The sequence below is a fragment of the Natator depressus genome, chromosome 2 (assembly GCF_965152275.1).
Source record: "Natator depressus isolate rNatDep1 chromosome 2, rNatDep2.hap1, whole genome shotgun sequence".
Lineage (NCBI taxonomy): Eukaryota > Metazoa > Chordata > Testudines > Cheloniidae > Natator > Natator depressus.
Genome location: NC_134235.1, coordinates 16,551,834 through 16,578,202, shown reverse-complemented (window position 1 = coordinate 16,578,202; position 26,369 = coordinate 16,551,834). Strand labels below are relative to the sequence as shown.

The 26,369-nt window shown below is 40.9% G+C and overlaps 1 protein-coding gene across 2 annotated transcripts in view; it reads right to left on the bottom strand.

Moving 5' to 3' along the window:
• Nucleotides 1–324: 324 nt before the first annotated feature.
• Nucleotides 325–26,369, bottom strand: part of KCNQ3 (potassium voltage-gated channel subfamily Q member 3) — a 260,710-nt gene continuing 234,665 nt past the window's right edge. Inside the window, exons 9-15 of one of the 2 annotated variants that reach the window (XM_074943827.1) lie at nt 24,072–24,098; nt 12,664–12,851; nt 10,357–10,459; nt 5,474–5,605; nt 3,417–3,515; nt 2,683–2,767; nt 325–1,739 (exon numbers count right to left, since the gene is read on the bottom strand). In XM_074943827.1, coding sequence (XP_074799928.1) covers nt 1,002–1,739; nt 2,683–2,767; nt 3,417–3,515; nt 5,474–5,605; nt 10,357–10,459; nt 12,664–12,851; nt 24,072–24,098 — 1,372 coding nt within the window. In that variant the 3' untranslated portion in view covers nt 325–1,001. The remainder of the gene's footprint in view (nt 1,740–2,682; nt 2,768–3,416; nt 3,516–5,473; nt 5,606–10,356; nt 10,460–12,663; nt 12,852–24,071; nt 24,099–26,369) is intronic. The other variant, XM_074943828.1, reaches the window with a different exon arrangement.

The following is a 26,369-nucleotide window of genomic DNA, read 5'->3' as shown; positions in this document are numbered from 1 at the left end:
CCACCCTTAGATCTTTTACTGAGTGGCCACAGAGGTTGAAGTGTTCTCCTACTGGTTTTTGAATGTTATGATTCCTGATGTCAGATTTGTGTCCAGTTATTAATCTATTTCCTTAAGTTAAGTATCCTCACATTGTCTAAATGGACCATCTTGATTATCACTACAAAAGTTTTTTTCTCCTGCTGATAATAGCTCATCTTAACTAATTAGCCTCTCACAGTTTGTATGTTAACTTCTAACTTATCTGTATGTGTGTGTGTATATATATATATATATATATATATATATATATATATCTTACTATACGTTCCATTCTATGCATCCGATGAAGTGAGCTGTAGCTCACGAAAGCTTATGCTCAGATAAATTTGTTAGTCTCTAAGGTGCCACAAGTCCTCCTGTTCTCTTTGTGGATACAGACTAACATGGCTACTACTCTGAAACCTTTCAGCTACAGAAATTATGTTAAATCAGTAACACACTTTGATCTGACCTTTTCCCTGCTGAAATTTTTGGAAGATTCTGGCTAGTCTGGAGAGAGACTTATTCACTTGCATTGGAAAACGGGCATTGATATGGAACAAATAATTTCTATATGTTTCCACATCAGAACATTGCTCCTGAAACTATTCTTACTTTGTTGCTCTGTTTAAAAAAAGTAGCATGAACCGTCACATCTCACCTGGCATTGCTCTAACCCTCATTATATTGAAGAACATCAGCGAGATATGTGTCACAGAAGAAATTAGCTGTACCATTTATATAGTGTAAAGTCATGCAAACCATGCTCAAAACTCTGCTGCTTAGTTTTGGTGGCATGAAAAAAACTGCATTAGTAAATTGTATGAAATGGTGCAGAATGACTATCACTAATATCACATGCATCTTATGCAGCCATCGGTGTTTTGAACTAGTAAGCTTTGGGTGTGCAGTAAGTGAGCTATACAAAGTATGTTTACATTACACGGAGAAGTCAACCAGTGGACCCCCCACAACCATTTTTAAACTGGCTTGTTTGAAGGGGTCCATACTGAATCCGAAATCCCATCCCCTGTTGAAGACAGAGGCATGGAGCCACTTGGTGTAAAAGGGTCAGTATCTGTGTCTGTTTCGCCCTCTGCTAGGTAGCGTTTCTCTCTCATCCAGGTTGATCCCCCATTTGGGCCAAAAGGGAAGTCTTCTTTGTCTTGGGAGATACTGAATCCACTCGGGGAGCGTTCAAGCTCCTCATGGTTGACGGAAAGAAGGGATAATGGGGTGTCGCTGTCTCTTGTCAAGCTCCTTTTCTGCCTTGGAGATATCCTGTCGGAATTGGGGCTCTGCAGGTCCCCTGGGGACTGGTACCTAACTCGGGAGTCTATGAATGTGAGTATAGGCAAAACTGTCGGCCTTTCTGCATATGAAGTCGAAGAAGGCATGGCCTGCAACTTGCCAGAGTTTTGCCCACCTAATGAAAAAGGGCGTGAATAATTCATTGGATCCTGTGCTAAGAAACCATATGGACTGACTTTGTGCACTGGAACCTGGTGGAAGTTATAAGGAGTTTCATGAGTGCAAGGCTCCGAGTATTTGTAGATTATGCTTTTCAATTCGGAGTATCTGTTTTCCTCTCTCTTTTCTTCTGCTGGAGAGGCAGCTTCTTTCAAAGGACACAACTCAGTGACTTGTACTTGCAGCTGCTCCATATGTTGCAAGTGCATATCGACTAGAAAATCCAGTTTCTTCCCCATGTCGTGAACCTGAAAAATAGCAGTTGTGAGATTTCAAATGGTTCATGGCTGGTCATTCAATGCAACAAACACCAGTTGTTTCCACTGGCACACTTTCCTCAGCAATGATATGCTACCACTGTCACCAAGGCAGCTACAGGAGAATGCTTTGGTTTTCTCATTGGAGCCTGTGAGTGCAAAGTGTGTTTTAGCTGCCTGATCCATTGACCTGAACTTTTTTATCCGACTCTATGAATTCTGAGAGAACAAACTTCTTTCTTTTTTTTAGGGCTCAGTCCGTAGTTTAAGCCCAGAAGATATAAATAGTGATCAAAAGTTGTTGCCATGGTCTGAGTTCTGTTCCCAATGGGCAAGTGTCCATATCACTAAGACCCACATCATGATCAGTAGCTTTTATTGTCAACCACAATAGAAAGGCCAAGGATTGAACTGGCCCTGGATACTGAACTCCTAGTTGTCGCTTCTGAGCAAGGGTTAAAGCTCAGCTTGACTTCCTTTTCCTGTTGGAATAATTTGTGCCTGCATTTTTACATCCACAAAATAAACCGCTGATGAAAATCCAAGCCACTGCATGTCCACATTTTTTGCACACACAGTCATATATTTAGAAGTACAAGTGCCTTGACCTGCATGGACAATTCAACTGCAGGCACAAAAAGGCACCTCTCAAGTAGAGGCCATCCTTCTCAATACCCTATCAGCATCAGCAAAAGGAGTATGAAGTACAGACAAATATTCAGGGATAGCCCCAAAATCTAAGCACCAGATCTGAACGATGATGAATTTTGAGGAGGTAGGAAATCTGAACTGAAACTTCATGGCATGGGCCCATCCCACCAATCAAAATGAAGATGCACCAACTGCTTTGTAAAAACATGCACTATTCAGTTAACTAGCAGCTCATGGAAAACTAACATAAACGTCTCTTTCTTTTAGTCCTGAAACTACATACCTGTCTTTCAACTTTAACAAATTTGCCCATCATACTTTGGTCTTCAGTATCTGCTGTGGATGCTTTGGCTACATATTGTTCATTTCTAAAAGGAACCAACAGTCTTGTTAGCACTTCATGTTCCATTTTATTACAGTAAGTTATTTGTGTAAGATAACAGAAGTAAAGGCTTATTCATTATTATTATTATTATTATTTTAGCGCCTAGGAACCCGAGTCATAGACCAGGACCCCATTGTGCCAGGCACTATACGAACACAGAACAAAAAGATGGCCCCTTCCCCAAAGAGCTTACAAGCCAAGTATATATAAAAACCCAGATCTGACTAGCTATCACGTCACTACAGTTGTACATTAGTTTAGTGGGAATCAAAATCAACAGAGCTACACTGGAGTAAAACTGGATTAGCCTAGTGGTGAATCAGGTTCACCATCCAATGTTCTTATACAACACCTTCAACCCATTACAGAACATCACGTCTTTTTTCTGCCATCCCTATTTCTGAGCAGTTAAATTAAGAGAAGGATGTTTGTCCAGCATGTAATTTGTCAACCAAAAATCCACTATCTTATGATAACGTGCTCATTCCAACTGAGAGCATTTCACATTCAACATCTGTTAACATGGTAGCATGTTGATTAGGTGACTGAAGTAATTGCAAAAATTTTAGGACATGAGTGGCCACTTTATTTCTATTACAGCCTGCACAAAATGTTAAGCAGAATAACTTCACCTGGGAGATTGTTGTGAAGGGTAAGAAAAAGCTCCTCCCTTCTGGGATTTCTTATGCTTGGGAGTAGATGGAGGTCCAGGGGTAAAAATCATATCTACTCTGAAAGAAGAGAAGAACAAGATATGATAAATGTGCACAAGGTCTTCTTTAAATACCTACAGGAAATGAAAACTGCTCAGTATCCCTCCAGCAATCTATATCTCAACAGTACGACGAGTCTAGTGTTAGGGCAATAGACTGGGATTCCCAGCTCAGCCACCGACTCATTGTGTGACCACAGGTAAGTCACTTAGGCCACAATTTTCAATCTTAGGCATTTAAAAATAGCACCAAAATCCATATTTATGCACCTAAAATAGTGGCTTGATTTACAGAAATACTCAAATATAGCTGCTGGTCCCAGTGATTTCAGTGGAGACACTCTAGATTTAATCCAGCAGAATGGCAACAGAATTTGGCTCAATATTTGCAATCCTCTACAACCATTTCAATAATCTAATAAATTTCCGGCAGTTTTCATATTTAGTTATCATCATAGTTTTCATTATGATGAATTATTTTAGTGGTTTGAAACAAAAAAATAGACACTTCAGGCTGCACAAAGAATCCCACCTGTAAAACATTCGCTTGTATTTGGAACCAAACTGGATGGAACATTTTGGAGCCTCTCACATGTTCCATTAACTTCTTTTAAAATTATTTCCCCATGTTCAAGCACTTCTAATCTAGAAGTGTTAAAACATAGCATGAAAAGCCATCTTGGTACTTCCAACATGACCAGAAGTGAAAGACCTGGAAAGCTAAGGAAACCACTTGCTTTTCTGAAATTTCCATTCAAATTATGCAGAATCCAAAGGTTCAGGTAAGTATGGGTAAGAATCTAGGCTGAGATTTACAAAGGAGCAGAAAGGAGCTAGCTACCCAATTTCCATGTTGATATCTAATGACATTTAGGCTCCTGAATGACTAAGTTACCTTTGAAAATGGGACTTAGGCAACTAAGTCCCTTGCTCTAGTTCAACCACAAGCTACAGGCTAGATGCAGGAATTACTTGGTGAAAGTCCATGCCCTGTCTTATGTAGGAGGTCAGACTATATGATCACAGTGGTTTCTTCTGGCCTTAAAATCTATGTATTAGAAGTTCTTTAATTAAGGAGAATAGCCACTGTCATATAAGGTTAATAAAAGTGAAGTGGAACAGAAGACACTAAATATGCAGAACACATAGAACAAACTATATTGAAAAATAAATTAATACAAACTATGAAGTAGAAAGAAAAAGAACAGTGTAGTTTGTTTTTAAAAGGTGAACGATAAGTTCCCCCAGGTCCAACCAAACAACAGAGTTGAAGGAATTTGCCTAGCTCAAGAGAAATCAAACAACACTACAATAAACCTTCTTGGATGGTTTTTTTTTTAAAAACTGTTTGTTTTTACCTGAAGATCTGTATCAGCTCCAGGCCTGATTCTTCATTACCTTGCACCTTTTTGGTCATTTATTTTACACCCGTGCAAAGTGAATCTAAATCGCTACATTCTCATTTGGCAGCAATCACTTTTTTGCAGTTGTGTAAATGATCACACAAGGTGCAGGTCAATAGAGAATCAGGCCCAGGAATGGTTGCCATATAATACAACTACTACTTTACTTTTATATGTTGTCTGTACAGATGAGATAGGTGACTTGCCCAAGGCCACACAGAATCAGTTGCAAAGCTGAGAGTCATTTCCAGGGCTTATGACTCCCAGTTGCTTGCTTTAACTACTAAACAATGTTCCTTTCATATGTGGTTATCATAACTACTTTCTGTTTATCTTTCCCTCTCAGAGGAGACACTCCCAAACTATTTTTAAGGGGTGAGTTGATAAACTGGCTATTGTTGCGTGCTGGATAGTTTAAAGCTTCTCTGACTGATGCTGGAAGGAACCACCTTTGTTCCTGTGTCATTACAGCATGTCGAGTTAGGGTGAGCTGTCTAGCACATACACAGAAGAACTGCACTTCCCCATCACACACACACGCTCTACATTTATCACATTCCTGCAGCGATCTTACCTTGCCTGAAGGTATTTTATTCTGGAAAGCATATCAAGGTGCCCTGCTGAATATTGCTCTATCACATCCTTTACATCATAAGGCCTCAAAGTCTCCTTGAATTTTTTTTTATAGAGACGAAACTGTAGAATTCTGCATAGTAAATTGAACAATTATTAGCCCCCTACATAAACAGCACAATGGTCAATTATAGGTGAAGCTCTAGTCAGGCAACATTCTTTGCATGATAAAGAATTGAACATGTGATATTACGTCAACCCGAGACAATAAGTCACATGCAGGGAATATCTAATAATAAATCATTGTTAAGAACAGATTTCATATTTTGCTATTCATCATTAGCAGGCTACACTTTCCTAGAAATACATATGGGCACAGTAGATCTTCCCAATATCATCCTAATTAGGCAAGGCCCCAGGCCATAAAAGTCAGAGCTGGATCTGGATTTTGTACAACAAAGTATAGGAGTGTTTGTTTCGGGAGTTTTGGTTCAACTTACTATACAGGAGGAGAGATTAAAAAGACTGGAACTTTACAGCTTGGAAAAGAGACGGTCAAGAAGAGATATGATAAAGGGTCTATAAAACTGTGATTGGTGTAGAGAAAGGAAATAAGGAAGTTGTATTTACTCCTTCACATAACACAAGAACTAGGGGTCACCCAATAAAATTAATAGGCAGCAGGTTTAAAACAAACAAAAGGAAATACTTCTTCACACAACATACAGTCAATCTGTGGAACTCATTGCCAGGGAATGTTGTGAAAGCCAAAACTGTAATGAGGTTCAAAAAAGAACTAGATAAGTTCCTGGAGGATAGGTCCATCAATGACTATTAGCCCAGATGAACAGGGATGCAACTCCACGCTCTGATCGCCAAAAGCTGGGAGTGGTCGACAGAGGATGGATCACTCAATTATTGTTCTGTTCATTCCCTCTGAAGCACCTGGCATTGGCCACTGTCGGAAGACAGGATACTGGGCTAGATGAACCATTGGTCTGATTCAGTATGGCCGTTCTTATGCTCTTAAAGATAATTTGTAAAATGTATAGCAGGCTGAACCATTTTGAACCTAATCTGCGTTTCAATTTCAAATATTAACTGATCATAAGCCAAAGCATCCTTTAAGAGCTTTTTAATGAATTACTTCCAGTTAGCATTCAATTTCTGTGTAAACTATATATATATATATTAGGTTCATATCCCATTGAGCTTACATAGAAAGTGAATTAATCAACCGGGGTTGCACAGAGCTGGAGAGAGATGCTAATTTATTCCTGTTTGTAAATATCATGCAGACAACTCAGTCTTAAGGTTACTGGTCTAATGTGGTAAAATGAAAAAAATCCATATAAAATAAATGAATAAACATATCTTTCAAATGATGCTGCAGTAACATATATTAGCTAGCTTTATACCAGTCCCTGATCTTGTGTCCATAAATTTAAAGTGTATATAAGGGCAAAATACATTAATATTCTGAGAGGTACAATATTGGAGTTTGTGAAAGAAAGATCATCTATATGGCATTTTCCCTTCTTATTTGTTGCTTCCGTTAGTTTATGTGAGCTTTACTTTAGAGGAGAAAAATAATGAACCACCCAGTCTCTAAACTATAAACCAGCGTGGGTTAATTTAGAGGTGTCAGAGACCATATATTAAAAGGCAAGCCTCCAATAGGGCAGTAGTAGTAGAACTTGATCCCTGAAGTGCCATTTCCTATTGTAATTCAGAGACACGTCTGCATTGTCCCTAAGGGTATGTCTACACTGCAGCTGGAGCAAGCCTCCCCGCCTAGGTGAACAGACATGAACCAGCTGGGCTCATGCTGGTATGTGAAAAATAGCGGTGTGGATGTTGCAGCATCAGTTCAGTCTTGGGCTTGCCACCCAAACTCGGACCCAGGGAGCACAATGCTCTGAGGTTGGGTGGCTAGCCTGAGCCTCTGCCAGAGTGGCAATGTCCACACTACTATTGTTAACACGCTAGCGCGAGCCCCACCAACACAACTCTCTGGGATGGACTATCAATTATTCTGCTTACTGCAGTTAGCCATTTAGTAGGCCTTTGCAGGAACTTAGCATAACTAAGGCAAAGCTGGGAGGGAGGAGGCAGCGACCACATGGAGTGAGCCTGACTCTATGTCGTCTCTGAGATGCTGGGGTAAGTGTCTGTGAAAAACAGGAAGTCTATCCATATTTGATTTTTGGTGTGTGGGTGTGTCGGGGACTATAAGACTGCAGATTCTGCAAAGACAAATCTATATAACTAACGACTTAAAAAGCGCTTTCTTAAAGGTTTTTCTTTGATTAACACGTTGATGTAATTGTAGTACTTACTAACATAAAAGGGGTAGACAGGTCCGAGGAATTTGGATTTGACCTTCTGGACATCTCTTGGAATCCCCAGTGACAGGCGTATAGCTGGCCACTTGAATCTTGTAATTTGACCACTTGAGACCCCTCCAGACTACGGGTAACTATTGTTTGGGGGTGCTCTATAACCTATTGTGTTTCTGTGTGCTTGAGACTAAATAAAGCAGAGACTCTGAGTAAAGGCATTCTGGCGAGAGTGCTGGAGACTCATAAAGTGAAGGCTTTAAGTGAAAACACTTGATTTTGTGTGATTTGTGCCAACCACATAGCAGAGAGAGGTGCATCTCCCTTGGTTTATTTCCTGGTACTGCCTCACAGAGAGTAATGTTACTGAGACCTTTGGGTTTAAGGAACCCCGGGTAACTGACACACCCCAAGGATACATCTATGCTGCAAAAAAAAGCTTTGTTGTTAACTCGGATTAGCTAACTTGGGTTAAAATAGCAGTGAAGACACAGTAACCTAGGTTAGCAGCTTGAGTCAAAGCTGATAGGGAAATCTGGGGTTTAACTCGAGCTGCTAACCTGAGTTAAAAACTGAGTCTCCGTGTCTTCAGTGCTATTTGAATACAGTCAGTTAACGTGGATGGATTCCTTTTCTTGCACTGCAGATATACCCTAAGTCAAAATTTTAGATGGGACACCGCATGCACATGTACTCATTGACTGGGTGCACTCATTATTTAAGGACACTTCTGAACAAGGCCCCTTAGGCTTCTGCTACAGCTGCCAGCATATTCAAAGAATGGTGGACACCCTCTTTGAATTGTCCCTAAGTAGGATGTGCTCAACAGAGTCTGAGGCACTCTAGCACCTGCTCTTGCATGACTCTTTCACCTGGAAGACGGTCAGGCTATGGTGAAGAATTAACAGCTATCAATGGTGAGTACAACTGCAAGGAAAGTCGATTTTTCTGTGGCTTTAGTGTTATTTTCTGAGTGGGGAAACAGCAAGCTGCTACTGAGCTGGTTTCCTATCCTAGATGTGTGGTGTGCATTATTGAACCTTGGAATTGACCTCTACTGCCAGCATTCAGACTCTGAAGCATGTTTCTTGTGATACCAAGCAAGATGCGTCACACATCTTCAGTTACAGTCTGGGCCCTGGGTCTATTAGAATGTAAAAACTGAAATGGTGAACGGAGGTGACATTTGGGTCAGCTGGAGGCCACAGGATTGTGTGTCCATTCCTACCCAGGAAATGAGGGGCTTTCTGTGTTGAAAAATATCCACAAGATTTCACATAAATATTTCTTGTAATTTTCAGTAGAAAATCTTAACAGAAGGTTGTTTTCAAATTTAATTAAGAAAGCTTTGCTTGAAGAATGAAGATATTAAAATATCATATGGCAGATATATCCAAATGTCTAATTATGTTCTATAATCAGCAAAAATATTAGGATAAATCATAAATATTATAGATTGAAATATTAGGTGTTCTAGGCCATTTGCACAGCATTGAAGGTTTGTTTCCTATAGTACATAGGGAACTGTTTTGTCCTGTCTCATTTAATTTGGAACAATTTACCAAGGATTCTCCATCATTCAGAATTTTTAAATCAAGTTTGGATGGTTTTCTAAAAGATCTGCTCTAGGGATTATTTTGGGGAAGTTCTATGGCCTGTGTTATACAGGGGGTCAGACTAGATGATCACAATGGTCCCGTTTGACCTTAGAACCTATGAAAAATGTCCCAAATAACGAGGCTTCCACCAATTTCCTCGAGAAATTATTTCCCAAGCTAATAGATCTAATTGCCAGGAAGTTTATCCTGATATTCTGCTTACATTTCCCCTTTCTTAATATCATCTTTCTCATCCTCATTATATCCCCTTAGTACCAACCTAAATAATTCCACTGTGTTACTAGTGTTTAAATGCTTTAAATGTTTGTTGATTCATCATGTACTTCACTAATCATTGCTTTACCAAGCTGCAAATATTGAGATTTTTTTAATAGCTACTCAAAAATCCACACACCCCCCAAACCATTTCGTTGATATTTCCTATTATCCCTGGAACTGGTCAAAATTCAGAATTTTTGTTCCATGGAAAATTCTGACATTTCAAAATTTCCTTTCATCTAGAATCAGAATGAAAAGTCAATTCCCCACAAAAATGAAAATTTCAACCTTATTGAAGCACTTAATTTCAGTAAGGTCAAAGCACTTTATCATTTTGACATTTTATATTATAAATTATGCAATAATAATATAAAAGTCAAAGTAATAAATTCAAAACAAAGTGTTTTGACATTACTGAAGCGAAACATTGATAATTTTTTGTTGAATTTTTTTGTGAAGTCAATGAGTTTTCCTACAGAAAACTGTTCCATCTGATAATTTTTGACTGACTCTAGTTATCTCCCTTCCAAGTGCTTACTATGATCTAACTGCCTACTCCATTTCAAGACCCAACAACAATGAACAACCTGGTGACATGATGCAGTGATTTCCGGTAGGCCAAGCATTAAAGGTCAAAGCCAATACTGATCAGCATAAAGGAAATTTACCGGACAGCTCGGATGGCTGCCTTCAATGTGGGGATCATATCTTCCATAAGGAACTCATTACTGTAACCTCTGTCTTCAGTCATGGGATCCCCTGTTCCTGCATCTGTAAAGAAGGTCAAACACATGCATGTAAAAATCAGACCACAATTTACAACATTGTTTAAAACAATATTAAACCAAGTCAGTAATATAAACTAATTTCAGTCAATAATCACCCATGAGAAGTTCCTTTGGTTACTTTGGCCAGCACTTATTCTCTAAATAGGGTGATGTCCCCCTGCATTCTTCTACACCAGGCCAAGAGAATGCAAAGACATTCTGTGGTTTCAGAAAGTCTCCCAAAATTCTAGCCATTTCATGAACCATCTAGAGCTTTCCTTCTTGTCAACTGGATTTAGGACCTCCCATTTTCGAGGAGTTTTAAAGAATAAAACATTGCCAAAATAGTCTATTTAGTGGGAAATGAAGATAAAGATCTTTTGAGCTTGATTCTATTCTCACTTGAACTGGTTTTACCCCAGTGTTACTTCACTGACTTCACCCGTGTGAGTGAATGATAATCGGGCCCTGTGTGTGAACTCACAGCCATTTATAATCCAGTGGAGCTACTGTAGTTGGTGAGATTATGAAGAGGAGAATCAGTAATTCAGACTTCAATGGGCCATCCACAAAAAAAAGAAAAAAAAAAGAGGAAATGTGATCTGGACTCGCTGAAAAGAAACATGCCGTGTGATCTATGACCGCCATTGGCAAGGGCCATTTTATGGAAGGTTGCGGCTGAAAGGCTGCCCTCAGGTGGTGACCTATTGCCTTTCTGAAGAACTTGTTCCTTTCTTCAGACTGGATTTCCCGCATGTCAGACCAACACGGATATAGGATCGTTCAGGCATTCCCTGTGCACCCAAAATTTCAGTGACTTCAGCAGGAGTCTGAGGTGCAGAAGGATCAGGCCCACAGTGGAACCTTTTTATAGTAAAGGTATTTTTTCACAGAAATTCACTAAGGTACAAATCTCTCCCTCCCACATGCTCCCGTGGCTACAGAGGCTCTCTGGGCAGTGTAACTGCTGTGGTTCCCCTGCACAAAGTGGGACAGGATTTACGGGGGATGTATAAGTGAGGTGAGTCCCCTGCTTGGTGCAGATCCCCACTGTGCAGGGAGATGCTCTGCAGAGAAGAGGACAGGTGTGCATGTGTGGCCTGGGACAAGACAAAAGGTTCTGCTATATGGTGCTCCCTCCTTCGGGGGTACACACTAGGGCAGAGGAGCATGATTTCTGCTCTGCTGCCTTGAGGTGCTGTGATGATTCCTTCCTCCCTTCCCATGTACACGTCTAGCATTTGGCACAGCTACAATGGCACAGCTCTGGGCTGAGACCGTGATCCTAAAATCAGAGGTTCCTTATAACTGAAATTATAATTTGCAAATTGCACTTGATAAACTTGAGACCATTTGGGATTTTCATTTTACATCACTATAAACTGAGGGCCAAATTCAGCAGCAACGTGGGAGGAGCCCAGGGACTAATTTAGACTCTGTTACACTGAGAATGCTTCAATGGCAATTAGGCTGCCTTGGACCTACTACACCCTACTCTAACAATGTACGAGAGTCTGAGATGCTGTTACTAGCATCCGAAGCAGCTGAAAGAAGGTGTAAAGTAAAGCATAGTAGGGTCAGGCCTACTTTAACTCACACAGTCTTACACCTCCCGTGAGTTGCTTTTTTTGCTACACTTCTCTCTCAGGCAGGGAATAAGACTCAATGGGCCAAATTCACAGATGATGTGTAAGGAGCTGAGTGTCAAAGTTACACATTGGCCAGTTCAGAGAAGGCCGAGGGAGTATATGTGAGCTAGTTTACAGTGAGTTTAAGTTACTGCAACAAAAACACTGAGGGAATCTTGAAAAGAGCCTAGATTATACTAGCCTAGAGTGTCACTAGACTTTCCTAGATACATGTAATCACTGCCCCTGAGTTCCCATATTTCCATGCTGACTATAAGTGGGTTCCACTGAAAGCGTATCAATACAGAACATGGTTGGTTTTGAGGAATACATACACTTTATTTTGACCATTGCTTTGCTTGGATTGCAGCATTATTTTCCAAATCTTCCCCCAATGTTCCATAAATTGTCCACGCAAAGGCAAGGAGTAACTGTGTCTGCCCCAGATTATTTTAATCGCGTTGATTTGCTATTTTGAAGGTCATGAAGTCTCAAAAGGAGATGGATTAAAAAAAAAAGCCATGGTAACAGGGTGAAGGAATCTGGGAGGGTTAAAAATGAATTAATAGAGACGTGCTACCTTCTGAGCTTTGCCAAAAGGCATACGCTTTCATTCGGAATGCAGTGCGAAAACGCTCCTTATTATTCAAGCCAACATTCTTAGGCTCTTTAGAAGGACTTTCTTCAATGGCATCTACATTCAGAGGGGTAAATAGCTTTCCTTTAGTATTGGTACCACGAACCCGATCCAAGAGACCCAGCTTTTGGCTACAAAATAAGCAAAAGTGATCAATTTTCCTCCGTTAATGCAGACCAGTACACTTTAACTTGCTTTCATGATGCTGTTCATATATCAGATCCCAAATAAATGTTTCACATACAAGAAGGACACTGCTGGAGCTATGGTAATTCATCAGTGTCTTTGTAACCAACAACTAACCACAGTTAACAACTAACCACTGTTGCGCGGGGGCAGGGGAAGCACTATAATATCAATGCAGCCAATGTTACCATCCTCTCTACCTAGTCTGCCACACTGCTTCTGCTCCATTAACCTGGCTGAAGTGCCATCTTTATCATTAAGAAGACAAACACCAATATTTAGCCAGTATCATTATCTGATGATAGGGAGAATTAGCCTTTTCAGCTCAATGCCCTCTTTAAGTGCTGGTAGGGTGACCAGATGTCCCGATTTTATAGGGACAGTTCCAATATTTGGGGCTTTTTCCTACATAGGCTCCTATTACCCGCCACCCACTGTCCTGATTTTTCACACTTGCTATCTGGTCACCCTAACTGCTGGGTGCCTGTTAGGCTATTAAATGAGCTGCCCGTGCATAGTGATGATGAATGAGAGAAGTGCTGGACTCAGAATAAATTATTTTCAAAACAGCACAGACCACAAAGACATTCCTAAGCAATTGCTCCGTACATGGCACTACAGGACACCCAGTTCTCACCCATTTAATTCCAGTCAATATTCATGGTAGGGGAAATGAGGAGGGTGTCTTCTGACTGATAAGAATTTAAAACATTCTGATGCCTTTCAGCCTTCTAGCAATTCATTTTGTTGCCCTGTTAGAATATTAATGCCACGAGAATGTGTGTTCTTCAGGGGACACTCTGCAGTTGGACCCACACTGGCTACTCCATGCTAACCTTTGGACTGGCACCTGTGAGCTTTCTGCAGGCTGAATTACTATATTCATAACCAAGGAGATTACTAAAACTGCTTATGGCTGCCTGAAGTTATTTGGCACTCCTCAGGGATTCTCCTGCAAGGATTAAAGTATGGTGGACAAGGTGTGGCTTGTGGGACAAATGCAGATCCATGAGAAACTGGACTACTCTCATCTTTACAAGGAGGTGTGGCCATCAGACTATAGGAATGTAGGATATAGGACTGGAAAGGGCCTCCTGAAAAGGGCCTCACCAAGTCCAGTCCCCTGCTATCCCAGGTCATACAATCAGGCTACAATCAGGTCATACAATCAGCACACATTGTTCCACCTTGATCTGGACATTATAGCTAATGGCAATTGAAAAATATGTCACTTTATCCACATTATTGTGGCCCTCAACTATCTATCTTATCTAAAGCTAATCGACTGATGGAATTGCTAAGGTGCCTATCACAATGAGTTATGTCCTAGAGAAATTGATATTATTTAAGATAAATCTTTGTATGGTGATGAGTTTTAGAAGGATTATTGGTTTTTTTTTAAACAGTATTGTCAATGTGAACACCGTATCTGTAGCCCAGTGAGATCAGTACCTTGTATTTTTATATGTAAAACAACAATGAAATGCATTATATAAAACTCCCCACAAAACATGGACACATCTTATAATTTCAGAGCAGAGATTAATGGCTACATAATTTTTTCCCCTAGCAGTATAGACTTTTCCCATTGCTTCCTGAAATGTGTATGGTGTGTAGTTACAGTCACACTGGTGATGACTGCTTGTATTTCTTTGCAGAAGCTAAAAGCAATGCTGCAGATAGCAGCAGAGACATTCAGAAAGTACATCCTTTGATCACAGGGGGACAATTTGGTCCCTGTTGAAAATTAGAGCACCCTTGGGGCTACTCTAATTTGCACTGGCTGTAGCATCTCCCTTGAGGCCTGCGAGCCCAGGTTCACCTGAATGCAGCATGCTCAGAAATCTAACTCAGGGAAAATGAAGGTGAAGACAGTAAGATCACTTGGAAGATTGCTTGGATGAGTCCTGCATACGCCTTGCGGGTTACACCACAGAGATTCTGTTTGCTTGTTCAACTAAAATATAAAAGCACAGTTCTCAGGAGAAGCTGCTTTTGTGAAAGGCCTTAAAGGAGAAGAGGGTGCCATTGGCATACCCCTCAAAGGGGATTTTGGGAGTAGGGACTGAAAGGAAGAAGGCACAGAAGTGGGTTTGGGGGCCAGAGTGCATTAGATGAGCAGCAGGGACTGAACAATCATGGAGAAGTAAGACACATTTGAAACGGGGAATGAAGAGTTTGAATCTGATGCAGGAAGCAAAAAGGTGAAGTTATTAAAGTGAACTTATTTGAAAGAAGGGCTGAGCAGGGTCAGACCTGGGCAAGGCAGAGGATTTTTGCAGCGGAGTTATAGACAGATTGGAGGGATGATGGGGTGAGATTCAAGGAGGAGGAGTTACAGCTGCCACGGGATGAGAAGGTCAGATGGAAAGTGGTGCTGAAATGTTCAGAGCATCCTATGTGCATCAGATCTCCAGTGGAAGTGAGCTTCTCACTCACCTTATTAATAATGATGAGCAAATTGCAAAAGCTAAAGAGGTTCACTTTGGGTGAACAGCCTAAGGTTCAAAGCTGTATGCTGAGCAAGTGCTCTAGTAAGGAGATGCAAACTTAGGGCCCAAAGTTAGGCAAGTGGCCTCATTTCAAATAATGCTGAGCCCTTCCAGGTCCCACGAACTGTGGGTGCTCAGCACCTCTAAAAATCAGGCCTCTAGATGCCTAGAGGTTGATTTAGTTGCACCCCTTTAGGCACTCAAGTTTGCACATTTTGGCCTGAGGTTACTAGTAAGGATGAGCCCAAGCAATGAAGTTTAGGCCAAGGCTTCCTCAAAGTTCACTTTGATTTATTCTAAATTCGGAGCTAGGAATCCCTGCACTGGTTGTCTCAAAACAAGATTCCTTGCTTTTCCACACCTCCCTGCTGGAATGTAGGTCAAAATATTCCTCTCCATTCAAAATGACAGATCGCTTATTTGCAGCAAAGATCTCAACTGCATATGTCCACAGGAAGTTCTCTCTATTTTATTTATGCTAAATAATCTAATCCTATATCATTCCCAGATTCTACTTATAGGGCAAAATTCTACCCTTTGAATCCATGAGCAGAATAATGCCCCTGCACTTTTATTTTTTTAAGTCCTTTATTTTCATTCTCCAGTATTTTAGGTTGAAACCTGATGGAGAACTCTCAAGCTCACAGCAACACTTGCTCCAATATTAAACAATTACACAGGGGATACTGACGTTCACGTCTGAGCTAGGGCAGCTACAGCACTCAATATTCAGGACATCAGGCGTCAATTTCACTTGAAAGAAATGTTGCTCAGTTTACAATGCATTGTGTACTAAAACTCTCCAGATTTCTTTCCAGATTAAAAAATGAATTGTCATCAGACAAAGAGTGGGCTTTATTCTCATTTCCAGCAGATGAAATTTGGATCTATTGAAACAAAGGCCTGGAAACATTTTATCTTATTTCATGATCTCCTTCATGAACACAGCACGCGCGTGACTCAATATCAAAGTATTAAAGCATGCAGCGATCACATCACTCTTCATAAGCATGACTAGAGCAGTAGTTCCCACATACTCGTACAGGTATGGCTACTGGTAGAGCTCAGGCTTCTGGCATTGCTTTGGAGTGGGTTTTGTCCCTTTGGTATGTGGTTCCATGGCAAATTCCTCCCTTACACAAAATTCTGATTCTGGGGTAGAACTTTTAACAACTTTCATTGCAAATCCTGAACATGAAGTGGTTACCGAATGAGGACCTTCATGACAAACCTGCAGAGCATCATCACTGCCCGCCTCCCACTCAATTGTGTGCACTCCCAAGCTGCAATGGAATCTGAATTGCTCCAAACTTCAGTCTTGTGCAACTAAGCACCGTCCCAAGTTAGATGCACCTATGCTCCATCATGGATCAGATGAAACTGCTGAATGGGAGGCAAGCTAATGTGTAGCACAGAGGCTTCGCATAAAGGCCAGATGCTCAGTTCATTGATACAGACAAATTCTGCCCTCAGATTCTCACTTGCAATTTCCACTGATGTCAGTGTGAATTGTGCTGGAGTTTCTGAGAGCGGAATGTGGTTGCTGGGTGTATAAGGAAGGGTTAGGGGGGTCACTGGCTGCTGCAGCTGAGGTTTTACATTCACCCTAGAAGGGTGCGAACCACTAAACTAGAAGATTAGCTCCAGAAACTATCATGCAAGACAATAATGCAGTTTCATCCCATCATGCAAGTCAGACACTCTCCTCTATGGGACGGTTTTGTTTTGTTTTGTGGGGTTTTTTTGCACCTAATACTGGAGTTTCATAAACTGACAATATTTGTGCAAGAATGAACAAAAACCCAAAGTGATAATCCTTACAGTGGATCAAATATAACCCCCACCTATATTTATAATTTTAATCCCCAAAAATAAAACACAATACAATAAAATAAAGTAAAAAGATCCAGTCAGGAACTCTTCTAATGCATTTTTTAACAGTGAAGGGCTAAAATCCATATGCTGTTTATGGTTACAACCTGATATGTGTCAGCTCTTTTTACAGGCCCAAAAATCCAGAGTTTGGTCAAGAAGATAGATGCCTAGCAAATAGTGAACAATATTAGCTAAGAAGCAGAACAAACAAAGGACAACCTTGCTTTTTGCTAAGATAAGCTTGGTCAGCAAGAAGCCAGGTGGAAATTATAATTGGGGGCTTTATCTCAAAGTTGCAAACAGACCAAAGGAATGAAAGGCGCCCTGTTTCTTCTGTAGAAGAGGTGCCTTCCTACACTAGCCTTGAGTTTATGGAAGAAGTTCAAACATGTCAATATGAGATATGATATCCTCCCTCTCACAGATGTGCACCTCTCCTCCAAGCCATTGCCAGTGCCTGCCTTAGAAACACAAATAAACAACTAAAAGGCAATCTTTATTGCTATATACTTTTCATTTGTCCTTTTGCTTTAACTCCTAGGTGTGTACCTGTTGGACAATCGGGGGAGCTACTTCAGTCCTATGGATCCCAAATCAGAATTCAACATATATATTTTATACTAACACACTCTATATATTGTTTAAAGGAAAACACCTGTGTACTAATTAAGTGTCATGTGTTAACCTGAAACCAGGGGTGGAGACTTTATGTAACCTTTTGACCATTGGCTACTGTGCTTATCTTGTCTTGCTGCTAGACCTATCCAGGGGTTTGGGACTGCCTACCCCGTCATTTTCCTCCACCCATGGAAAATCCATATAATCCATTGTAATCAATTGTTTGGCAGTGTCTCTGAGCCTAATAAGCAAGGTGACACTCCACCAGCGCTGTGCGTAATAAACCCACGTGCTTGATTCTACACAGTGTCCATATTTTGTTCCTTCAAACAGAAAGTTTTGTAATAATATTTTTAGATCTGTTTTGCAGCTCAAATAACTGGAAGCACAAGGCAGTCATGCTTACCCCAATTTTTACTACATTAGCAATTGTATCTTACATGGGTGAGCTTAGCTCTGGGAAGCCAAACCTATATTGCATTAGTTTATAGAAATATAGTACACAAACAACAGAAGTAACAGGTGAGATTTTCAAAAGCACTTAGCTTTGGCCTAACTCTGCTCCCTCTGAAGTTAATTGGATATTGATGTCAATAGGTCAACACTGAGTCCTGAAAAACCCATCCTCAATTAATGCTCCAATATATCAAAAGCCTTCTGTAAATTGTCTTAGTGATCACTCTTCCAAAGTACTTCCAAACATTAGCCAACTAATTCTCGACACACCTCTTTGAGGAAAGTAAACAGATATGACATTCTGCAAAAGGGGAAACTCAGAGAAAATACTATATTCATCCCTAAAATAATCAAGGACAACTCCTCCTGATAACTCACACCTATACTTAAGGAGCCAGGACTAGAATCCTAATTCATAAGGTCCAAAATTGTAGATTTCTAGCATGTGAGCTATAGAAAAACTCTTTTAGCTACTAGTGGTAGTAGTAAGTCCCTCATCCTCTCAGTGTGTCAGCCACCAGACAGCAACACCATTCACACACAAAGCCAATACGTCACAGATCCTTCCATTAGCACCCTAAGGGCCCAATTATTCAGAGAGATTCTGAGCGCTTCTTGGGAAGCGCTCAGCAACTTGAAGGCTTGGGACATCTAGGCTGAGTTGCTTACAAATATTTTCATGGTGGGGGGTGCGGGGTGCACGGGATAGATGGAAGAAGAATTAATGAGCTACAGCAGAATGATAAGAAAAAATTGTGAGGATAAAATGAAATGCTTGACAATTTAGGCAAAAAATCAGTTTCTACAATAATGCATCTAGACAGGTCCCCTAATTATTATTTATTATTTGTATTTCATGCACCTGCAATATGCAAGACACAGGCCATCTGCAGGAAGATGCAGTTTTTGCTCCAAATTGCTTACTGTCTTAGGCCCGGATTCAACTTTACTTACATGCTTAAAGTTAAGTTCTTTGATGAATCAGGGTCTAAGATCCTGGTCCTGCAAACACTTATACGCATGAGTAAATTCACACAAGTGAGTGGTACCATTGAACTCACATGCAAAGTTATTCACATGTGTTGGTGTTCACAGGATTGAGGTCTTAAAATAATACCTAGGTCTTATGCAGCACATTTCATCATTGGATCTCAAAGTGCTTTTACAGATGGGGAAACTGAGGCACAGAGTAGGGAAGTGAATTGCCCCTGGTCATTCAGCAGCCCAGTATCAGAGCCAGAAATAGAACCCAGGTCACTCAGATGGCAACCCAGTGTTCTAACCACTAAGCTACACTGCCTCCCTTAACATTTTTTAAACATTGCCCATTCTGTGCTAGCTTTTTTGTGCCCTTGCTTTTTTTTGTTAGATGAACTACTGTAGTAAAAAAAAAGCACAGACAGAAAATGGCATGCAGCAAACATGAAAAGAGAAAGATAGGTATATACATTCAAGTAATAACGGAGCCTAAGTTTTCTTGTGACGCTTGATCCAAAGAATGACTCCCCAGTAAATATGACATTACTGTAAAGTGAAGAAGTTGTTGTTAAGATGAGAGATTAATGGTTATTAGTGAAACAGTGAAGTATGGAAAGGGCCTTCCATTTGTGCTTTAAAATGTGGGGTGCAGATCAGAGGTTGGGCTCCCCCCCGCCTTTTCGGTTTCCTGGAGGTCCATTCAGAAAAAATGTGGACAGTGACATTTTCCAGCTGTCCTTGCAAAATATGATTTTATTTTTGTCATGCTATTGTTACCAGCAACACAGAAATATCAGATTATACACAATCATTTATAACAACATATTAAGGGACCTGTGTAGCTCTTTTCATCCAAGGTTCTCAAAATGCCTTTATATTTATGTATATTTATTATGTATGTATTGTATCAATCCTACTTTAGAGATCAGAAAACAGAGATGATAAATGACTTGCTGACAGGCAGATAATGAGACAGTGTCAGAGTTTGGAAAGAACCTAGATCTCCTGATACCTAATCCCATAGTCTAACCACTAGACAATGCTCTCTATACCCAGTCAAAACTCTTTCTGACTTTGTGTAAGGGCTGCAGAATCAGGTTCAAAACCCTGAAAGACTTGTCTATTATGGCTGTTTTTGTGTAAGGGCCTGATATTCAGAGACAGTGAGAATCCACAGCTCCAGCTGAAGTCAATGGAACAGATGTCAGCACTGCTGAAAATTGGGCCCACAATTCCTCCCTTGTCTCTCTCACCAACAGAAGTTAGTCCAATAAAAGATAGAACGTCACCCTCCTCGTCTCTCTCAAATACAGGGGAAGTTTGCAAAAAGTTGGAACAAAAAAGGCACATTTCAGGATCCCACTCAAAAATTAGTGGAAGCTTTGAAAATGTACACTTAACACACATACATTTATCAACTAATGGTGATAAAAGAACTCCCACTGCCAAATGAACCTCATGTAAGGGGATTGTTGTCCCCTGATTAAAACTCAGTGGGGGTGTTTTGGTTGGACAGCTCCCAGTACCAAAAGAAAGGGGGTCGATGGAAAATCAGGACCCTGAGACAGACAGTCCCCAGGGGCAATGGGGAGAGGCCAATGCTCCAGGTTAGCCTGATTGACAGGGTGGGCAAGCTAATCAGGGAGTCAGGAGGTCAGGGGGGGTCCCGTCCTTCTTGTGAGCCAGAATTGCCTGGGTCAGACAGAGTGGGGCTGAGCTAAGGAGAAAGCAGGGGCCCAAGCGGAGCTGGGGGACAGAGCTGTAACAACAAGAGGGGCCAGAGAAGCAGCCTAGGGAGCTGGAGGCAGAGCAGCAGCAGTGCTGGGGCAGAGTGGTGGAGCAGGAGCTGAGACAGAGTGGAGCCCGGTGCGGTGAGCAGCTGGGGAGAGCAAGGGGGACCCTGGGCAGTGGGCCCAGCACAGGGAGATGCCCCCAGCCAAGAGGCCCTGCAGGTCAGACTCGGAGGGGGATTGTAACCCTGATGGGGCAGGGGCAATGCTGGGAAGAAGGGTCCTGGCACCTAAAGCCTGAGAGCGTGTGGCCACCGCCAGAGTAAGTGTCCGACCCGCAGCATCCCTGCAGCACAGCCAGGGCCTGGGACATGTGAGGAACAGTCTGAACTTCCCTGATATTCCAGAGACACTGGTTGTGATGTCCCTGTGCCACAGAGCGGGGTTATGTTTCCTTTAACCTTTCCCATTTTTTCCTTATTTTTTTAAATTGGTTGCTGTTTAATAAATTGTATTTGCTTTGAACTGTATGTAATGATCAGCAGGCCAGGGAAGTGCCCAGTGCAGAGAGAATACCCTGGAGTGGGGACACCCCAGCCCCTGCCCTAAGTGACCACAACAAGATTGGGGGTTGAGCCCCCCAGGAATCCTGGGCCCAGCCTTGTTGGGGTTACGAGGACTCTGCCACACAGGAGAGTGGAAGGGGAGCCCTTGAGGTCAGGCAGGCCTCTAGGTAAAGGAAGTGGGAACGAGGACTCAGATCCTTTCGCTAGCCCATTTCACCAGGATAGTGTATAAGCCAGGAAAGTTCCCCTATGGGATTAGGTCTGAGTCAACTGACAGGCCTTGCAATGCACCCTGGAGAAGAACAGATCTGGGCTATGTCAGACAAAGGAGGAGGAGTGAATTCATCTTTCTACAGAAAAATGTCTATGTGATACTGCACCCATAGTAACTAGCAACCCAGTATTTAAGGTGCTCGAGGAATGAAAGGCAAGTGAACAAGACTTCTGGCGTGAAGCCATAACCAGGTAAATCCTGACTAGGGATGAACTAAGAGTATGGGCTAAATGCTGCCTTATAGAGTGGGGTATGTACCATCTATGGGGGAGGAACTGTTTTTCAAAGAGCGGCAGCAACATGCACAGCAGAACTGAATCTACCAGGAAGGCATACCCAGCATTCGTACCAGAGTCTCATCCTATCCTGTGCCAATACCAGGGACCATGGCCAGTCAGGCCTGCTCTTCATCCAACCACATCACATAACTGCCTGGTTTTACCCTACATGGAAGGTGAGATCCAGTAAAACTTTGGGGTGCCACAAAAATTATATCAGCCTTCCCTCTTCACAGACACTTTCATGTAACCTCACCACTGGATACATTCCTCTTCCCCCCTCTACAGCCTCCTCGGTGGCCCTTTCCTCTCCTCCCCAAACACCCCAAATAGTCACATACAGCTGTGAGTCTATTGCACCACTGGGTCCAGATTGCAAGAGTCTTGCCTTAAACCACCCCTGCACCTGACTAATATTCTATTTGTTCATGGAAATGAGAGAAAGACAATACTGAATTTATATCTGTGTGCGTGTGCGTGCATGTACTACTCTCATTGAAATCATATGGAGCTTTGCCACTGAATTCAATGCGCACAGAATGGAGATTTAAAAAGCTATTGTTCATCACCAAACCTTGCCTCAATTTGAGTCTATACACTAGTTATTTATTCCTAGCTCCTCTTTGACAGGCACAGCTCAACTCCTCGTACTCCCCCTGCACTCCAAAACTCAAACAATACACTTTGCTGCTACAACTTTCTCACTAAGAGCTTTGTGGCTGCCAGGTACCGGAGACACAGTCGCTTTCTGTGCCACGCCCTGTACTAAGAAAGCATGCCTTCATCGTTTGTTTCTATGCAATGTTAAAGGAAAACTGGAGTGTAATATAAATTATAATATCCTTTATTAAATCTAATTAAAAAGAAGAGCAAGTCACTTAGCAATTTTAATTGTGCTAATTGTAATAGAACAATTAGCAATCAGACAGGAAGCTGTCATATTGACAGCATCATGGGGCCTGATCCAAAGTCTACTGAGGTCAATGGGAACTGCGCACACCTGCCTATTTATCTGGAGTGATTCAGCCTCTCATGAAATACTCATTTCCTTGTGCTGTCTGGTGGTAATGATTGCAAGATCAGTAACCATTCTGCTATTGTTTCAAAAGAAACACAACCTAGGGAAAGAAGGGATTCTAGGGTAATATTTTCAAAAGCACCAAAGTGACTTCAGAGCCAAAGTCCTACTGAATTAATTGCTTTTGAAAATTTTATCCCTGGTGTATACGTGGTTTCTTAGTGTGTTAAGAAGCTGCAGTCTGACTAATATCACATCCCTACTTAGTCATTGAAGAAACCTTACTTCTTTTCAGTTGGGATCTGCTCCAAAGTCAATGGGAGTCTTCCATTGGGAATGCCAATGGACTTTACATCAAACCCTAAATAAGAGTTGTTTTTTTAAGAACTGCCAAGGGACTTTAGTAATAATGTTCATCCATCTTAGGATTTCATTACACCTGTTCTCAAAGAGCTTGTGAACGTAGTGAATTACAACAATCATGATTTCTCATATCAAGATATTGCGGTGTTATTAACCAACAATGTTAGTTAGAAGACCCAAATTCTCCCAATAACAACCTGAATGCTAAGCCATGGTTCTACCGCTTAGTCTAACAGAAGTCTATTTAGGCCAATCCTTACACATAAACAACTAGTTAGGTTAGTTACAAAAAATCCACAGTACCATACATTCTGTACACACAGTATCTTTGATCCATTATTAAAGGGAAGAATAAAGGAAGCACTCAAATACATTGTTTAAATTGTTTTGAATGAATATTTACAGTGTTAATAGCATTTTTGTTTCATGGCATGTGAGCCTACAAACAAAACATTAACCATAAGGCATTCTTCAACAATGATATTAAAGCAAGGATACAATCATGACAGTTACATACCTGGCAGTACCATCCAATTGCTCTTTTCTTTTGGGGAAAAGAAGAGCGAAAGCAATAGGAAAAAGCAAGGAGAGAAGAAGTGTGTGTTAAATTTAGAAGTTTTCTTTCTGGCATTGCTGTAGAGCAGTGGTTCTCATCTTTTTCATATTGCAACCTGTGTTACAACAGAAAAAGCTCTGGCATTCCCTTCCCAACTAGCCATAAAGAAAAGAAGGTGGGTATAACCCCATGCAAACCTGTTTATGACCTTTACATTGAGGACCCAGTCTTCAGCGAATAGCTAGGGTTATCACATAGGGCAGAGCAGCAGTTAAGTTCCACATTTCGCTTCAATTGTAAAGTCACCCATGTAGGCTTGCCTGGATGGGCCAGCTTGATATCGCACCACTGAGTCAGAACTCCCAATGGTCACCTGCTCCATTGAGGGAGCTGAGAATTAACATTTTGAACAAAACACTGAGCTCAAGGACCTCTTTGGAAATGGTTTAATTTTTTCAATGGACAGTGTGAAACTAGAGACTGGAGTAGTAGAGAGACAAATGAGAAGAGTAGAAAAATTAACCGAGTCCTAAATAAATACTTCCAAGGGATTTTCCCCCTGGAAGATTTATTTTATAATACATCCCAGACCAGTCAGGGTGAAAGATGTTGTGAGTAAAACAAATTGTGAGTTATTCTTTCACTAATGGAAATGTGACACGTTCTTTTCTCTCTCATTTTACTGGTTTCAGATGTAAAGAAATGCTTCCCCAAACCAATTTAAAGAAATACTGTGGAATGCTAACTGCTGCCAACTATAAGTACAGTGAGCACATCAAGTTTAGTCCTCTTGCAGAGATATTACAAGCTCCAGTCATATTTTGCGTCCACAGAATGTTGCTGGAATCAGTGATAACACCATAACTGGAACAAACTCTATGTGTATCCACCGTAGGCACAATGCTGCATTAGTAGGGATCAATAGTAGAGAGTAATTGTAATACTTAGTATTCATATGACACTTTCAATCTATAGAGCTCAACGTGAGGAAGGATTATTATCCCCATGTACAGGCAGGGAAACTGAGGAACAGAAAGCCTCATACCCAGGTCTGCAAAAGTTTCCATTAATTTGGGATGTTTCTGATTTTTGGCAACTAAACTCAGAGAGCAGATTTGAAAACAAAACAATCAACAGAAAAAAAGATGATTCCCCACTTCCCCAAAAAACCGTGTTTCTCATGAACTCTCTCCACTACAGTAGCCTATCCTCAACAAATGGCTGCAAAGGGATACAATTACAAAAATCATTTACCCCTTCCCTCCCCAGATTCATTAGACAATTAAACAGTTCCGCTTATAAAAGGCCAACATTAGTTCAGTTAATTATTCTGTTCTACATGGGTTCTGATACCATGCCCATCATTGTGATGTCAGAACACTCTGGCCAATACAGTTCAAGAGGGAGGGGGAAGAACCCTCAGCATTAACAAAACCCTTACATATAAAAAAATACTATCAGTTCTGTGCATGTTGGCCATCTATTCCCAAGGTCTCCTGTAAAATCCAGGTTACAAGTGCCCTCATGATTCAAAATGGAGGCACACAAAGCTGCTCCTGAGATGTCATGCTGGGTGAAATCCAGAATACTACAAAAGGAAATTGACTCCATAATAGACTCTTAGTTTTCCTCTTTGTTAAAAGCCAAGTTCTGCTCGTTCTCCCATTTCAAAGAGGACTAGATCAAAGTTAACTAACAGACTGCTAATGTGCATCAACAGGGTCCACATGGACAATTAATCTGCAGATTCTGTGGGGTAGATTCACACCCCAGCTGGTCACAAACTATTTGTTTGTGTAGACAAGCCAACAGAAAGAAAAGAAAAGAAAAGAAAAGAAAAGAAAAGAAAAGAAAAGAAAAGAAAAGAAAAGAAAAGAAAAGAAAGATCAAAGGCCTGTTCATCAGGTAGATTTTTCCTAGCTTGTCTCCCAGCTGTGTGATTCCACAAAGCCCTCTCTAAAAGCAGGCTCCCTACTTACCAGGATGGATAAAGATCAATGATTTTTTAAAAAAATAATCTGATTTTTTAAATTTAAAATTGCATTTTTTGATAAAATGCTTTTTGAGGAAAAAAACCTATCTAAAGATAGTTTTAATTAAGATACATTATAGCTCAAAGATTTCTCATCATGGAATAGGGATTATAAATTCTAATTGTATAGTATGAGACAATATATTCATGTAATGTTTAAGAAAAGTTTTGTAAATGAGTTCCAATAGTTCATGAATTAGGTTTCCAGGGGCTTCTGTATAGATTAT